Source organism: Fundulus heteroclitus, chromosome 7, assembly GCF_011125445.2.
Source record: "Fundulus heteroclitus isolate FHET01 chromosome 7, MU-UCD_Fhet_4.1, whole genome shotgun sequence".
NCBI classification, from domain to species: domain Eukaryota; kingdom Metazoa; phylum Chordata; class Actinopteri; order Cyprinodontiformes; family Fundulidae; genus Fundulus; species Fundulus heteroclitus.
Window position 1 is genome coordinate 10,646,427 of NC_046367.1, and position 18,514 is coordinate 10,664,940.

Here is an 18,514-nt window from a genome sequence, read left to right on the forward strand (position 1 = left end):
GGTTACAAATGTAAACGTTACAACCTTTTGTTTGGACCGTTTTTGCCTTTTCTTCTTTCTATTAGAAACGGCTCTAAGAGAAGAGGTGGAAACAACGCCCCCAAAATGACCCTTGTGGCCAAAAAGTGTATGACGTCAGTAGTGGTTTAGGACTACCATAGCAAATTAATGGCAAACGTTGACTGTCGGCTGTTGCCAATTAGCTCATTAGCTGCGTCTCAGATCGATATACGCAGTTTGCATCTCTGCAGACACAAAGTTTTCCCGATCGGCAGGTTTTAAAGAAGACAAATCCTTTTCATTCAGAAGATTTGATTTAAAATCCCCAAGCGATGAGAGCCTACGACCAAGGAACTAAGAAAGCTTTGCCTTTGACGGTTACGCGCACCACCAGGCGGGCGCCTTCTTCAACTTCTTCAGAAGTTGAACGATTCTAGTTAAACAATGTTGCCACTCCTCCACCTTTCCTCTGTCTGCTCTCACAAAGAAATTTGTAGTTTGGAGGAGTCGACCCCAATGGAATATGTGCTTCATTAAGTTCATGTAACTATGTTTCTGTTAAAAACACAATATTAAGATTATTGTCAATAATGAAGTCATTAATTAAAAGGGGTTTTCCTGACAGAGATTTAATGTTTAATAAACCCAGTTTATATTACTTAGTGGTTGATGTCTCTGCGGCAGGTTGCATCTGACAGTTTATGGCTTTTAAGTACTTTTATTCCTGTTTGTTGTTATCTTTTTGTTTTTTGTATTTCTGCCACGTATCATCAGATATTCCATAATAATAATAATAATAATAATAATAATAATAATAATAATAATAATATAATAATAATTGAACTTTATTGATCTCACAATGGAGAAATTCACTTCTGCATCTTAACCCATCCCCTTGGGGAGCAGTGGGCTGCCACTGTGCGGCGCCTGGTGAGCAATTGGGGGTTAAGGGTCTTGATCAGGGACCGAGAATGGCAGCTTGTGGGATTTGAACTCAGAACCTCTGGGACTGAAGCTCTGTGCTCTAACCACTAGGCCACCACTCCCCCAAATCTCCGACAAAAGGCCCAAGCTGATGCTGGAAACTGTCATGTCTGATAAACTTGCTGCTAGGGCCCGCTGTGTATCACAGAGAAGTGATCTGAAGGTCCTGAGCAGAGGCATGTTCCGTAGGGGAGGAGGATCTGGGGCTCTGCGGCCTTTGGAAGATGCTGGTTTAATCACAGCGCTGGGGTTGCCAGAATGGCTATGTGGAGAGGATGTCAGTTAGACGCCAATCTTAAAAACTTTGTTCATGTTATGAGAAAATTCCAGAAAAGGAACATCTGGGCTTCATGGAGAAGAAGGGGAGGTGGGTGCAGTCTGGACCGATGTTCGTGGGGATGGAGGTTTTTGGTCATACCGTCTGATTTGACTCAAATAATAAACACGTCCCTTCTGTCATGAATTTTCCCCCAGTTCCTAAACACAGCAATTATCAAGCAATTGTTTAAAATTAACAATTTAGACAAACTACTACTGCAGAACTACAGGCTGTTGAAAACATCTTGCTTCCCCGGGTTTGTTAATTCGTGTGCAGGACTTAGAACAAAAAACTCAGCCATGGACGCAGAATTCAGTTTCACCTTCGCGAAGGGAGAGCAGGTGCGCCCGCCGCATCTGCGGGCCGTGACTCTGACTCTCCCTGCCGTTTCAGCTTGTTTTATTAACTTTAAAAGAGTCACACGAACAAAATGTGGAGTTGTTGTTCTTATTTCTTGGTGTGCTGGTGGTGGCCTTGAAAACATTTCCTCTGCTAATTGCTGACCTGGCCTTGGGACTCTCCTCCGGTACCTTGCACGAACAGAACATTTTACCCTAATCTACTCCCATTCTACTTTGAAGCATATAAAAGCATATAGAAGCATATAAAAACATGTGAAACCTTCATACAAGTGTATAAAAACGGATCAAAGTTAATACATTCCACAAGGCCCATCTGAAACCTCTCCTTTATCAGTAAGATTATGGTAAAAGCTGTTTCTCAACAATTAAACACCTTCTTAACAATGACCAGCCGCTTTGACGTTTTCCAGTCAGGTTTTGGTGCTCACCACAGTACAGAGACCGCCCTTATCAAGGTGTTTAATGACATCCATATAAATGCAGACCATGGAAGAACCACAGTGCTGGTATTAATGGACCTCAGTGCCGCATTTGATACTGTCGGTCACTCCATTCTGTTAGAACGCCTGGAAAACTGGGTTGGCCTTTCTTGTACAGCACTCAATATAAATCCTACTTAAAGGACGGGGACTTTTTCGTGTCAGTAGGTAACTACGTCAGATATGACAAAAATCACATGTGGGTTTCTCCAAGGGTCCATCCATATAAATATATATATATATATATTTATATGTATGTATGTGTCATGGTTGAGTTCTGGTTTGACTTTATTTATTGTTAGTTTTCATTGTCATCAGCTATTTTCTGTCATCTTCACTTCACCTCCTCAGTAGTAAGTCACACCTGTTAACAATTTACCTGTCAATTAGCCAGACTCTTGTTCCACCTGTGAAGTGCTCTATTTAAACCTCCCTCTGCCTTCAGTTCAGCACTGGGCCGTCTTCTGCTATCCACCACTCCATGCCAGTCCCGCTGTAAGTCTTTGTGCTCTGCTGTTCGTTCCTGGAGAAGCTCTGCTCTTTGTCCAGGTGTCTTCTGTGATTTGCTAACCTGACAAGCTGCTCTGGAGAAGCTCTGCTCTGTGCCCTGGTGTCTCCTGAGAACTGCTAACCTGTCAAGCTGCTCTGGTGAAGCTCTGATCTGTGTCCTGGTGTCTCCTGATAACTGGTAACCTGACTAGCCACCCAGAAGAAGTTCTGCCCCAGTCCATGAGTTACCGAGCCTGCCTAACCCCTTGTATCTCTGAACCTGCTTGTTATCGGACCTGGATCCACCTTCTGGATTGCCCCTTTGTACAGCTGTTTTGGATCTCGTTCTCTGGACATCGAACCTGGACCGTCACTGAATCACGCCAGTCAAAGTCCCCAGCAGACCGTCAGCCACTCCTGCAAACCTTTTTCCGCAATTGGACCTCTGCCCCGGACCTTAGCCCATCTCAGAGCCGGTCCCAAGTTCTGAAACCCACTGACAGGGGATTTCCAGCCTGAGAGCTACCTGCGCGCTCCCAGCACTGCGCTTGTTTATCCTCTTAAATAAAATCTGTTGCATTCCACTGACCTGTCTGCGTTGAATCTTAGGTCCTATTTCCTGTACGTTACAGCCCCAGGTCGATGTAGAGTGGAAAGGACAGTCCAAAGAAGGATACACCAAATGTAAAACTTGCAGGCCGACAATATGAACCGCAGCGGGTGGCTAGCCAACAGCAGCAACGGTGTCGAGTCGAGAAGACAGGTGGAGAATGAGGTTAGTTAACCTCATTCAGAGACAAAAGCATCGGGATGGCAACAATGTAAGGATGATCAAAGCGAAGGCGAGTGCTTTTCCTATCACTTGAGTGTAAATACACGGCCAAGTGATCCATAAAAACGTTAAAAATAACTTAAAAACAGGTAGCGGAGCGGCTGCAAAACGCGCCAACTTCTACTCAACCGGCCAACCAACTCAAATGGTAAACTAATATGCCTGTTGTCTCGCAATGGTAAAATTCTGGCATAACAGTGGCAAAAACAATTAGACTGGATACACCAGACTTACCCACTAGATTTAATAATATAATACATTTATACTGATTTTCTAAAGCAAAAGAGAATGGACATATCAGAGAGGAATAGAATACAGCAACATTTTAATTAGTTAATATTCATGCAGTGGTCAGGTCAAAATATAAGAGAGCATATGAATTTATATAATGAGGTGAGAGAATTATACTATATTGTAATGTTCTGGCACTGAAGCTGATCTGATTACAACTCTTTACACCTGCTCCATTCCTCTCCCTCTGCAATTAGTCCTCACTGGTTCCACCTGTTTAACACTCATATATACTCAGTCCAGATCAGTCTCCAGTGCCAGAACGTGTTGTATTATCATCACCCGCAAGCTACTCGGTAAGAGCACTTGACCCTTGCTTGTTTTAGTTTAACCTGCCTGTCTGCTAGTTTTTGCTCGTACGTTTTCCTGCCCGCCTGTTTTTGGAGTCCGATTCTGTCCCAGCTTGTTTCTGTTCTTTGCCTGAAGTCTGCCTTTTTGCCTCCTGGATTTTGTTAATAAACCCTTTTTTTAAGCTCCAGCTCTGTGTCCTTTACTTTTGGGTTCTTCCATCACAAATAATCACATTACGTTCTGGCCTCATGAACCCAAAGCCGACACGTTGTTTTCGTTCTGGAAGAGCTATGCTTATTCAGGCTAGCGCTCCACTCACCCTCCACAGTCGAGATGTTCTCTCACCAGACGTCCGCTGTCAGCCCTCCTCTGCTCTGTTCGTTCCAGACCCAGAGATTTTTATGGAGGTCGAAGCGGAGGTGGTGCGGGATTTGCACCCGGATCTTTTCCCGGAGCCGGCTCTGCTGGAAGCACCAGCTTCGCAGCAAGTTTCTCCGCCACGTCGTCGGAGGAGGAAACGACAGGCTGCGGCTTATTCCTGCTCGGCGGGCCGGCGTCCTCCACCTTCCGGTGCTGTTACTCCCACAGCTCCTCCTAGTGGCACCACAGACGGTGACCACAGATTGTTGGAGGACAAAATAAGATCCTTTGCCCCTGTGATTAAACGTCTGAGGGAGGCTCTGCTTTTCCGTTACTCTGAGGATTTGGATGCTAAATTAAAGAAGGTGGAGGGGTATTATAGGTCGGCCCTCCGGACATTCTACAGCCGAACCACACCTGCCCCCGAGGGTCCGGTCGACGCCTCGTTCCCTGAGTCTGTTCCCGAGGTTCCGGAGGACGCCTCGGTCCCTGAACTTGTCTCTGAGGGTCCGGCCGACGCCTCGGCCCCTGAACCTGTCCCCGGGGGTCCGGCCGACGCCTCGGCACCTGAACCTGTCCCCGAGGGTCCGGCCGACGCCTCGGCACCTGAACCTGTCCCCGAGGGTCCGGCCGACGCCTCGGCACCCGAACCTGCTCCCCAGAGTCAAAATGGAGCCCTGGAAGGTCCGTCCCCATCCAAGCATTACAAGGAGGTCCAGGAGATCCCGCCTCTGTCCAGCCTCTTAGAGGGGGTTCTGAAGGGTCTGCCTCCGCCCAGGTCCCTAGAGGGCGTCAGGCAGGACCCGCCTCCGCTCAAGCCCCCGGTGGAGACCCAGGAGGGTCAGTCGCCGTCCTGCGACGCGGCGACCCAGGAGGATCAGTCGCCGTCCTGCGACGTGGAGACCCAGGAGGGTCCGCTGCCGGCCCATATTGTGTCGACCCAGGAGGGTCAGTCACTTCCCCACAGTGGTTGGGTCCAGGGGGTCGGGGCAATCGCGTTCCCCGCCGAGGCAGAAGAGGACGCATACGTCGCCCAACTCCTCGATGGGTTGGCCGACCCCTAGGGTCTCGGAGGAGGGCCAAGAAGTCAAGATTCCCTCAAGACCTTAGAATCTCTGGACTTCCCCAGAAGTGTTCACCTCACGCCTCTCCACTCACCCTGTGTGACAGTCAGCTGTCTGAGTTTTTATACTGGCTGTCACTCCCGGAGCCCCTTCAGAGACTGATTGGGCGATTATTCTTTGTCAAAGGACTGGCTGAAGCTTGTAGCCCGGGGCCCCCTGAAGCCTGTAGCCCGGGGCCCCCTGAAGCCTGTAGCCCGGGGTCTCCTGAAGCCTGTAGCCCGGGGCCTCCTGAAGCCTGTAGCCCGGGGCCTCCTGAAGCCTGTAGCCCGGGGCCTCCTGAAGCCTGTAGCCAGGCTTCCCCTGTAGCAGCCTGTAGTCAGGCTCCCTCCTTAGCAGCCTGTAGTCAGGCTCCCTCCTTAGCAGCCTGTAGCCAGGCTCCTTCTTCAGTCGCCTGCAGCCAGGCTCCTTCTTCAGTCCCCTGTAGCCAGGCTCCCTCTTCAGTCCCCTGTAGCCAGGCTCCCTCTTCAGTCCCCTGTAGCCAGGCTCCCGCACCGGTCCCCTGTAGCCAGGCTCCCTCTTCAGTCCCCTGTAGCCAGGCTCCCGCACCGGTCCCCTGTAGCCAGGCTCCCGCACCGGTCGCCTGTAACCAGGCGCCGCCGTCTGTAGCCATTAACCAGGCGCCTCCCTTAGCATGTAGTCCGGCGCCCCCCTTAGCCTGTAGTCCGGCGCCCCCCTTAGCCTGTAGTCCGGCGCCCTCCTCAGCCTGTAGTCCGGCGCCCTCCTCAGCCCGTAGTCCGGCGCCCTCCTCAGCCCGTAGTCTGACGCCTTCCTTAGCCGGTAGTCTGACGGCTTCCTTAGCCCGTAGTCTGGTGCCGGGTTCTGTTTTCTCCCTCTCCAGGCCCCGCCGACAATCTCTGAGGGTCCTGCTGTGCCGTTGGTCACCGAGGTTCCTGCTCCGCCGACGGCCTCCTGGACGTCCGCCGGAGAACCTGTCTCGCCGGGGCCGTCCGCCGGAGAACCTGTCTCACCGGGGCCGTCCGCCGGAGAACCTGTCACGCCGGGGCCGCCCGCCGGAAAACCTGTCACGCCGGGGCCGTCCGCCGGAGAACCTGTCTCGCCGGGGCCGTCCGCCGGAGAACCTGTCACGCCGGGGCCGTCCGCCGGAGAACCTGTCTCGCCGGGGCCGTCCGCCGGAGATCCGGTCACCTAGATTGTTTGGACTCTTTATTTTTGGGATTCGCGCTTTGAGGGTTGTTTTTTGTTTTGGACTTGTATTTGGTTGTGTGTTCTTTTTCGGACTCTAAGTCCTTTTTTAAGTCTATTGATAAGGCTCTAATTTCATTCATATGGAATGGGAAGAAGCCTAGAATACAGTTAGAACTGTTACAGAGGCCTAAAAACCAAGGTGGCTTAGCCCTTCCAAATCTATGTCACTACTACTGGGCCTCAAATGTTCAAAAAATCATGTACTGGCTCCACACTCCTGATGCAGATTGGTGCCACTTTGAAGCTGTGTCTTGCACTCCACTTCTCTCAGAGCCCTTATTACCCCCAGCCTTCCCCTCCCTTCCTCACAATACACTAACAATCCTATAGTCATAAACACCCTCAAAATATAGTCTCAGATTAGATGGAGCTTTGGGTTTAAAAACCTTCTCCATCTGGGTCCCATACACAATAATTCACCGTTTGCTCCCAGCTAAGATAGACTCTGAATTTAGTCTTTGGCAGAGACGTGGCATTCATAATTTTGAGGTGACCCAGTTGATATCTCAACACCTGATTAAACTGCATTTTCATACTTCATAATTTACTGCCATCTCCTTTCAATGCCTTTCATAATCAATGTGCCCCCATCTCCTTTAGTCTTGAATGAGTGAAGTGTGAGAAAACAGCTTTATTTCTCTGTCAAATAACTCATGTCGCTCATGCATTGACTTTTTCAGCAATTCTCTGCCACTAACCTGCTTTTTCCGCAGCAACAGCATTGTTTCTTATGGTTTAATATTCTCCATATGCCTTCATTATAGATTTCTAATTCCACTCACGGGAAATGCGCACTTCCAGGCTTCTGTGCTCGCTGAATTCAGATGCAGTGCGCAACTGCGCATGCGCGCAGCTTCAAGGGAACAGAAGTCACAATGCCTCTGATAAAATATCCAATCCACTCTGTCAGAAGGAAAACAGGAGGAGTCAGTTACTCAATTGATGCTTCTTAACTTAATGGTTTGATATCAACAAGAGGGGCTAGTTGCTGCTGATCACTGAAGATGAAGATTCAGGACAGTGCAGACCTCTGCTATCCACATCTCTACAATAACTCCTGCAAAAAGCCTTCATCCCCTTGGACTGAAGTTCTTCTTGTTCAGATCACACTATCCTTAATCTCTATGATGACCGTGGCTCTCAACCTGCTTGTAATCATCTCAGTCTCCCACTTCAGGCAGAATTTTTATTGTTATTTATTTTTATTTTACAGATTTACAGATTTTAAAGTAAAAGATTGAATTTCAATGAAAGACAACAACAGATGAGATACATTAGGCAAAACATTTATTTTTGCATTGTAAATATACTAACTTTAGTTTTAGAGCAAAAATATGTATGCCTTGTTGGTTTAATACCATTTTTCTTTCCCATCCAGGCAGCTCCACACACCCACTAACATCCTCCTCCTCTCTCTGGCTGTGTCAGATTTGCTTGTGGGGTTCATATCAATGCCAGGGGAAATCTACCAAAATACAAGCTGCTGGTTTCTTGGTGATAGTATTTGTTTTTTATATAATTACTTGTGCTTTATCATTACCTCCACCTCAGTAGGGGATATGGTGCTCATATCAATTGATCGTTATGTGGCTATTTGTGACCCTCTGCATTACCAAACTAGAGTCACTGAGAGAAGAGTCAAATTCTGTGTCTGTCTGTGTTGGGTCTGTTCGATTGTCTACAACATTTTATTTCTTAAAGATGATCTGATTCAAGCAAGATGGAATAGCTCCTGCTATGGAGGATGTGTAACTGTTGTTGACTTATTTTCAGGAACTTTTGATCTTGTTTTAACCTTTATTGCTCCAATTACCATCATCGTAATCCTGTACATGAGAGTATTTGTGGTGGCTGTGTTTCAGGCTCGTGCCATGCGCTCTCACATTAGAGCTGTAAAACTGCAGCATTCAGTTACAACAACAGCAACAAAATCTGAGCTGAAAGCAGCTAGGACTCTTGGTGTTCTTGTGGTTCTGTTTCTAATAACTTTCTGCCCAACTTACTGTGTCTACCTTGCAGGGGTTGAGACATTCAGTGATTCTTATGCATTTGCAGTGGATTTTCTGTTCTATTTTAACTCCTGTGTTAACCCTGTGATTTATGCCCTATTCTACCCATGGTTTAGAAAAACTGCAAAACTCATTATCACCCTACAAATATTGAAGCCTGGCTCCTGTAAAACCATAATAGAGTAAAGTGATTAAATGTAAAAATATCAAATTTTTTCCTGAGATAGTATCAAAATTGATTATAATTTTCAGTGTTCAAAGCCACTTAGATTACCAAATGTTTTGATGTTGTTTTAAGGTGTTATAATATATTTTTTTCCACCTCATAAACTAAAATGAGGACATAACTCATCCTAAGAGAAATCATGCAGTGGTTGATTTCTTGCTATTAGTTCCCCTTTTAAATTGCTTAAACTTGCATCTATAGGGAAGTTCTTGCAGCATAGTCACTGGTCTTAATGTTATAGATTTTCCTGAAGAACAGATAATACAAACGGCAATCAGCTTTTTATCGGCCACCTAAAGTCTTTTCATAGTGTTTGCACCATGTATTTTAGTTTCTGTTATTGTACTAGCTGACATTTGTAATGCTCTTGTTTCTTAAATATTGTTTATTTCCTTGTTACATAGGATTTCAATCCCATTCAGATTTGTTTGTTAGTATATATTACATTTATAGTCAAATTTGGAGCATATAATTAGTACATTGATTTTGAAACATATTATGAATGAAAACAGGCACCATGAGCAAGAAATGTATGATAGATATCCTACCTTTTAGTGTTAATTCTGAAAGTGAGACCATGTCCATATACTGTAATAATATTAATAATATGCTATTGTTAAATCATTAAATTATTCTAGAATGTATGATTTTAAATTTGTGTCTAATAATCATCATGTTCATTGGGAAGCAGAATGAAAATGACAGATGGCTTTCAAACCTTTCCAGACATAAAAATCTGAACGTATACATTTGTTAGTTATCAAACCTTTATTTAATCAGACCAAAGGCCCAATGAGATTGAGCTGTCTTTTACAAGGGGTACCTGGCAGCAACACTTGTCATAGTGGACAAAACAAATAAAAAAACAAAAAAAAACATTGACAACATAAAGTTTGAATGGAATTGACAATTACACTGCAAGAGTATAAAATGTAAGAGTAATGTATTTTCAGTAGGGGAAAGTGGGGACTGTTGCAACAAGGGACAGTTACAAAAAGCGTTTTTCCTCAGATCAGAAACATGCTGGATTGATTACATTGAAACTGTATGTGCCCAGTTGGACCCTCCCCTCTCAGCAACAGGACAGAAGATACATTCAAGATCATCTAAGTTTTTTGGAAAAAAAACTTGTTTGTGGGGTATGAAAGTAATTTTTTATGAGATATTTTTGTGATATTGTGCTGAGCATTTGTATGAATTAATTAGAACTTAGTTAGATTGAATCATTGTTAAATTTACTTCTAAGTTGCATTGCTAGCATGTGGTAAAATAGTGTTTAATCAGCACGTAATAGTAATATCATCTTTATTGTCATTGAAACATACATTACAACGAAATTTGTTCTCTGCTTTTAACCCATCACACTTGGGGAGCAGTGGGCTGCCATGTGCAACGCCCGGGGAACAATCTGGGGTTGAGGGTCTTTCTCAGGGACCCTGAGTGCAGGCAGTTGGAATCGAACTGGGTACTTGCATCCTTCTCAGAGTTCAAGCGCGCTGCTCTAACCACTCGGCCAGCAGGGGTGCACATGCTGGCACTAGGGGGTGCGCGAGATAAAGAATTTAATGGCGGTCTGTCAGTCTTTTTTCCCCACACACTGAAAAAAACAACTCATAAGATACTTAAAAAATATATTGTAAGTATTTGCACTCAAAATTTAAGTAAATTTTAATGATGCAATATCAAGTAACACTCACTTGCCAGTATCAAGTGAATTTTACTTTCCATTAAACATTACAGTTGTGAAGATATTAAGTAACATTTACTTAATTATATCCAAGTTTTAAGTTAGATTTACTTAAAAAAAATTAAGTAAAGTGAACTTGCATTTTACTCAAAATTTTAAGTAAATTTTATATTCCTGTAGAATTTGCTGTTGTGAAGTAATTATGAAGATTTTATTATTTTCCTGTGCTTGAGTTTTACTTTGCTTCATTATGTTACATTACTCACTAATATTAGGTAATCATTAAAGATGATCAATAAAGATGATATTACTATTACATTACTACTATTAGTATCTTCCTAACCAGTCACAACGCAGACCCAGGAACCAGGCTCCAACCCCTTCAAAGAGTTCAGAGAGGATGCGTACTTTTTTTCTTTTTTAAAAACTTGCAGTTTTGGTAAAAAGGTGGTTGAATAAAAGGTTGAGTCTGTGTTTGTATGTTTTATCTAAAAATGGGTTGCTAAACAACAACATAAAATGGCTATGGCTGATTTTTAAATATATGTTTTGAATTTGTTGATAATTATTGATATCAATCAATATGATTTCTACTTTTACTATTAATAAGGTTTTTCTCTATATCGTCCAGCCCTACTGTCTGCTCAATTTCACATGAAAAATTTCGCATGGAAAATACAATTCTATAAGAGTTGCTTGCGAAATACAACCGCAATGGTAGATGGCAGTAATTCCTACACAATGTCCCTTCAACCCGCCATAAAAAAATATTTTTAAATGACTAAAATCATGCCATACCAAGCAGTCTTCAAAAAGTTCATCTTCCTTCTCCCCAAGGTACAGTACAAGGGTGCGAATAACGGTTTCTCGTCTCATCTCAATGCTCTGTTTCTGTGAACAGATTAAGAACATGAACATAACCATTATATATACACAATGAACTGTCAGGTGTAAACTCCCTGATGGACATCATTCTAAAAATAATTTTCTTCCCATAAAGACAACATTTGGAGGGAGTGGGGGCTGGTTTTGCCCGCCTTGTCGGGAACGAGGCCTTCAAAGCAGCAGTTGGTCCCATCGATGGGTGCCACGTGCGAATTGTTCCACCTGCAGAGCCACAAAAGAAAGAATATTTAAACAGAAAACTCTTCCCCTCAATCATCCTGCAGGTTGTGTGTGACGCACAGGGAAAGATTTTGAATGTTTGCATCAACAATATCGGCTCTGTCCATGACTCACCGGTACTGTGGCGCTCTCCGTTGTATAAAAATGCTTTATACCCACCTGAGGGCTTTTTTCTACACTGCAATGGTGCATTACCATGCCTCCGGTACCCGATCACCCTCCTGACGCCCTATCGCCAGCCTGTTGCCAGTAAGATCTCTTACCTTCTTGTCCTTAAATAGAGCCAACAACGACACACTATTGATACATGGATTATATTAATTGGATAGAAGATTAAGACATATCAGCATATTACCTAAATTACAAGTTATTTTATATTTGGTACAGGTCAAGTGAAGGCATGCTACAACATTTTAGTTAATCTGTACAATATCCTTCAACCCTGAGCTTTCTCTGGTAACACCAGAAATGTGGTGTGAATAATACATAATGTGAGCTAATATTATACCAGTGTGCCACTTCTTTTTTGCCTGCTTTTGTGTGACCTTTAGGCCAGAGGTTCTCACAAAATCACTAGTTGAATAGAAAAGAAGTTAATTGTCACAAGAGCTGAACATAAACATTTAGGTAAAAATTACTTACTGCCATTTGGTTTTGGAGGAGTTCCTCGTGTCAGTAAATGGGCCCTCTTTGGGAACATGCCAGTTGATGAGGGCCTGGATTCCTTCTGTGGCCCCTGTTTAAAATATAAATGTCAATTAAGGAATTACTTCATAAAAAAAGACGAACAGACAATAGAACCCATGTTAAAACTAAAAGCAAGCCCATTTTCCGACTGCTTCTGCTATGTGTAATTAACATGACATTCGCAGACCGAACATATTTTGTAACCTATATAATAGCTGGTAACTAACCGCTTCTTCTGCTTATTCGTTTTGTCTTGAATCCTGCTGTCGTCCGTGGGAGACATTTACAATTTATTCCAGCAAGTATTGAGTTAATAAAGCAACACAAATCAGTCAGATAAACACAAAACAAATGAACGTTTTGCACAAACAGATACTTCGATATATACACATTTTAGCTTTTAACTGTTTCCAGTGTCTAAACAGAATAACCATCTCATATCTATGAATCAATGCTACTCTTTTAATCCAAAACCGAAAATGCTGTACTGTCCCTGTCTCTGACTCGCTTCACACAAGCAGAAAGTTCGCTAGCATTAGCATTAGTTAGCTTTTGATGAACATGTCCCCATAGACATCACATACGTGGACGCTGCCGGCTGCTACGCTGACGTGCCTACAGGGCAGCCATCTTGGGTCAGACCACAGATCAGACAGCTACTGTCAGAATGAATAGGAGGCAGCTCAGATCTCATTTTAATCATATGTTCACAATGCTGGTGACCTTTCAGACAGTTTATACATATCTATTCAGAACCAAAACTATTTAAACTGAAGTCAAACTGGATGAAAAATGTACACGCACTTACATATTTTGCAGTTACATATTAATCTAATATACACACAAATTATACACACATAAATCTCTCTCTTACTTTCTTTCAATATATATATATATATATATATATATATATATATATATATATATATATATATATATATATATATATATATATATATATATTGGCCCCTGTTTAAAATATAAATGTCAATTAAGGAATTACTTCATAATAAAAGACGAACAGACAATAGAACCCATGTATATATATATATATATATATATATATATATATATATATATATATATATATATATATATATATATACACACAGACACCGATCTACAGACAACAGCACTTATCTACATAGGAGCAAAACTATATACAGACAAGTGAGAGCAACGGTGCTCATAACAGCATTTAAAAATTATATAATACAAACCGTGATCTGGGGAAAAAAAAACACCTAATAACGCATCTTAGCAGGGACGTGCAGAGACCATTGGAGGGGCAGGTGCTCCAAGTTAAAAGAGGGCACATGGGGCACTGATTTAAAACATGATACAGAAACATACCTTGCTATACAACCGGTTGAAATGTACCAACTCATACTATAAAGAATGTAACATGGAATCAAGGGTGTAGGTTAGATTTGAACTTTGATTTGAACTTTAAACGTAGGGACACTTCATCGGTCTGACATCATTGGTCCTACGCAATATGCATGCTCCTATTTCTTTATGCTTGACTTGAGCGTCATGAAGTTTTTCTTCTGTCTAAAGAGAAAAGCAGTATTTATTGCTACATTTATACCAATTTTATAACAATGACACACACTAGATGCTTTTTCTTAATCTGGTGGCCTAGTGGTTAGAGCATTGAGCTTGGGTCCCAGAGGTTCTGAGTTGAACTCCCACAGACTGCCACTCTGGGTCCCTGAGCAAGACTCTTAACCCCGATTGCTTCCCAGGCCCCGCACAGTGGCAGCCCACTGCTCCCCAAGGGGATGGGTAAAGATGCAGAAGTGAATTTCTCCATTGTGAGATCAATAAAGTTAAATTATTATTATAAAGGAGCATCCGATCTGATGAATGTTGAATTGGGACTTTTTTCCCCACTTTGAAAAAGTTTGCATTTGAACTTACCAGCAACAGAGACAGATGGTAAAAATGTGCCAATTAAACCAAATATATTGAAAATATGTCTGTTTCTAGATATATCCTGTATTTTCTTTAGAAGATATAGAAATGTGCAGAGATAAACCCCGCCCTTATTTTTTTTATCTAAGATACTCTGTCTGCATCATAAAACACAGCAAAAATGTACATTCAAGGGACTGCAAATAAATGTATTGTATTTACTTTGCACTGGAAGTAGAAGTGTCACTGACACTGACAGCATTTCAAATATTAAATTCAAACTTTAACAAAAGTACAACTGGGCTGTGTAGCCCATTTCATGTAATTTATCTTAACATTCCAAAAACAGTTCTTACATCATATATCTGAAGTGTAGATAACAGCTTCTCCTTACCTACATCCTCTCAGACAACTAATTATTTCCCTAACAATAGTGAGTTGTCAATGTTTAAATGTGCAGTAAACCTTTTTTTTTTTCTTTCCCAGTGTCCTGTCTAGCAATGTGGCAATAAGAATTGATGTCTTAATGCCAAATAGAGCTCAACAGATTTTGCTTTCACAAGTAGAGCAAACAGCTTTCGCCATAGTGCTCCGCTTGATTTGTGCATGTAAATAGCTTTATTGTGATTCCTGAAGGGAGAATTTCAAATTATATGGACACTGGGAAAATAGGAGAGTAAAGGGAGAACAAGAAGAGAAAAAAAAGAAAGAGAAGAGGTGAAAGAAAGAAGAGATAAAAGGGAGAGAATGATAAAACGTCCTCTGTCTGCTCCATCACCTGGAAAGAGACACAAAAAGAACAGCACAACCAACAGACATAAAGCAACAGATACAATCGAGTAACACCTTGATGCCATTGCTAAATCATATGTATTATTATTTAAGCTAACGTGTTATGTAATACCTGAAAAAAGAAAGGAAATCTGCAACCCCCCCCCCCCCCCCCCCAAAGGAAAGAGGTGAGACGACCCCGAGGAAATCCCCCAGCCACCGCAATGCCAACGCCCCCAAGAGCTCATGGGCTCGTCCCCGCAGTAAACCTAAACCTAAACCTTATGTAAACCTTATGTAAACCTTATTAAATTAATTTTGTGACCACATCAAAAGATTAAATAATTTTTACTTTTTTGGTGTACCAAATTACCCTCATATTGATGTAATATTTTATGGGCTAAGCCCCTGGTGATTAAAATGTCTAGCTCTGCCCCTGGTTTGCACTAATTTACTAATGAACAGTGTGAAAACCATTGTACAACAAAAATCATGTAAATGGTGTTCCTCGGTTGTATTTGTCGGAATTCTAATTCTAAAAGTAGAAATAGTGAAATAAATAACACTATTATTATGTGGAATCCTAATTATGCTATTATAAATAAGCAAAAGTCTAAACAAAATATAGCAATTGTTTATGTGGCATCTAGTGTTGTTGTGCTGTATATCATGTAAAAGAAATAACACCTGCTATTTATACCTGAACTGCATCAAAGGGTCAACAAAAAATGAAAGCAATAATAGCAACGGAATATTGGTTTCTTTTTTCAGGCAGCTGTGGCTAAGAATCTGAATTTTTAATATCCTACAGTCTTTGCTTTTCCATCTTTCCAGCAGTCTTCAGAACTCCTGCCTGGCACAGAATATTTAGTTTTCTAAAAGAGATTAGGTTTCTGTTGATAAATGTGTTATACTTTAGAATTAGATGCTATTTTGAGATGTTAACATTGGTTACTTACATTTCTCAAGTCCACAAATCAAAACAGTCTCTCCAGCTTCTTTAAAGAACTGCACTCAGCGGCTTTGACTTATTTTAGTGCTGATAGTATTTAGTTTCTTAACTGGGACTAGTTTCGTAATCTAGTATTAATTGTGGTAAGCGCAGTATCCCGGTATGAATCAAAACTTAAATCTCGCGCTCCTAGCAAGAACGCACACGCACGCACTAGAAAACAGCCAATCAGAAAGAGGGGAGGCGGGATTTAAAGCAGTGTAACCAATGACAGTGGAGTTAAACAGGACAGAGCACAGTCACGTGTGCTGCAGATTCAAAGGGGCAGGACAGACCGGGCAGAGCGGCAGTAGCCGTGAGGCAGCGGAGCTGCGAGAGGAAAAGTGAGGGCACGTTATGTGGATCATGTAACCGGCTACGGTTACCATGGCACGGTAGATCTAAATTATTATTGCTTTTGGACATGCACAGACACACACACAAACAAACACACACACATAAAAAATAAAATAAAAAATAAAATAAAAAAATAACACTGACAAAAGGGCACTTTGGGCATCAAGGGGCAAAGGGGCAGGTGCTCAAGCACCCTCCGCACCCCCCCCCCTTGCACGTCCCTGCATCTTAGAATCAAATACATTACAAAATCATAGCAAAACCAAAAATACTGTATAATATTTTACACCCCCCCCCCCCATAAATCATGCTTATCCAGTAATTTAGGACTATTTTGTTTGTTTTTGGTGTTTAATGTACTTTTCTCTACTTCCATCCCTGCTACCCATTAGCACATATTGTGTTTATGCCGGAAAAACTGTAACTGTAAAGCATGAGGATGATCTATCAGACAATCTTCCTTATGCAAGGTAATTCCCCAGGATCTGGTTCCTAGTGTCCTTTTATTTGTGCACCCATAAGCGGAGTAAAAGTCGGGCTTCCTGGGATGTAGCTCTGGAAGTTTGCTTACTTTCAATACAAAATCGAAATTATTTATTAAGTTAGACAATCATTTAATTCAATCAATTGGTCCCATGTAGCCCCTAAAGGGGTGACGTCAGTTGATTTATCTGGAAATCGGGTGAAAATTCACCGGATTCAGAGTGTCTGAAAAGATAAAGTACATTTTCCTGAATTGACGTGTATGTCTGACTGCAGCTTGGTCTGACCTAAGATGGCCGATCTGTTGGCACAACTCTATGGCAAGCCGATGGGGCCAAATATCGTCCGTACAATAACGCGCAGTTCCAACCCGTATTTTACGCGAGCACGCGTTTTTTACGTCACCACGCGTTCTGGGTGGAAACGCGGGGTGACGTAAAATACGTGTGGTGGCGTTAATAACGTTTGGTGGCGTTTTTTGCGTATTATATTATCAGGAGGTTGTCTTTTAAAGGTGTTTTACCCAATAAGAACACTGCAGCACCAGACACAACCAGGAGGTCCCTGATCGTTGGGGAAAGGCAGAAAGAAGATACACCTTTCTTTCTGATCCTGTCTAAATCCTGCTTAGTTCAATAATAAAGTCTGATATTACACAAAACTCACTCTGCTTGTTCTCCTTACTTATGCCCTTGGTGAAGATAAATGAAATCTTTAACAGAAATGTTATTAGTAATGCTGAAAATATTATCAAGGCTATGGCTTAAAACCGGTCGGACTTCAAATGCGCAAAGCAAGTTGCTGAGTGAACATAGATAAATATTGACTGGACTAATTACTGTTTTCCTAACACACTCCAGGTCCTTCACATCATGTGTTCCACCAACCAGCTTTCTTAAGGCCATTTTTGTTCAGGTTGCAATTGAAAGCTTCATTTATATTTTTCACCAATATGATTGTTACAATTTGTCAATTTTTTTTTTTTTTGATTTAGTCCATTTAACGTATTTAATGTATTACTATGCAAGAAGGATCTGTGTCTATCATCACAGTGTTGCTCCAAAATCAGACTGATGCAAACTTGTAAAGCATGTTGCTGTGTGAGCAAAAATAAAACTGCACTGCTCTATACTTGATGTTTTTTTCTTGCTTTGGTGCTCATAACCTATGGATCAGCCTCAATTATATTGTAGAGTATGCTTAATTTGCACACATGCTTCAATTTTACTCCTTAGTGGGATATGTTTCATCTCAAACAATGGGCCATCTTTAAGTGCACAGCAATTTTGTATAGTATGGTTCAATGAGTCCATAATATAAAGCCTTAAACTGGTTTACAGTATACATCTAAGAGAACCATAAGAAAGGTCAGAAAACGGATAACCTTTGAAACTTTTATTATCACCAGGTTTTTTTTTTTCCAAAGCCATGTGAGCCCTTGATGGACATTTCCATCATGGCTTTAAATTGCTCCTCACACTCCACTCCTCTTGGAAGGAAAAGGGTGATGCTGCAGGTAGAGGA

At 42.2% G+C, this 18,514-nt stretch overlaps 1 protein-coding gene across 1 annotated transcript; it reads left to right on the plus strand.

Moving 5' to 3' along the window:
* Positions 1–7,741: 7,741 nt before the first annotated feature.
* LOC105923009 (trace amine-associated receptor 13c-like) lies at positions 7,742–9,178 on the plus strand. The gene is made up of 2 exons (XM_036138682.1): positions 7,742–7,914; positions 8,116–9,178. Exons 1-2 carry the CDS (start codon positions 7,742–7,744, stop codon positions 8,930–8,932), a joined length of 990 nt encoding a protein of 329 aa, XP_035994575.1. The 3' UTR covers positions 8,933–9,178.
* Positions 9,179–18,514: the final 9,336 nt, after the last annotated feature.

Bases quoted from the DNA above. Each gene is read 5' to 3' on its own strand.
- LOC105923009 (XM_036138682.1), top strand. From the start codon at position 7,742: ATGAAGATTCAGGACAGTGCAGACCTCTGCTATCCACATCTCTACAAT. The intron at 7,915-8,115 runs GCAGAATTTTTA...TTTCCCATCCAG, and splicing joins ATCTCAGTCTCCCACTTCAG to GCAGCTCCACACACCCACTA.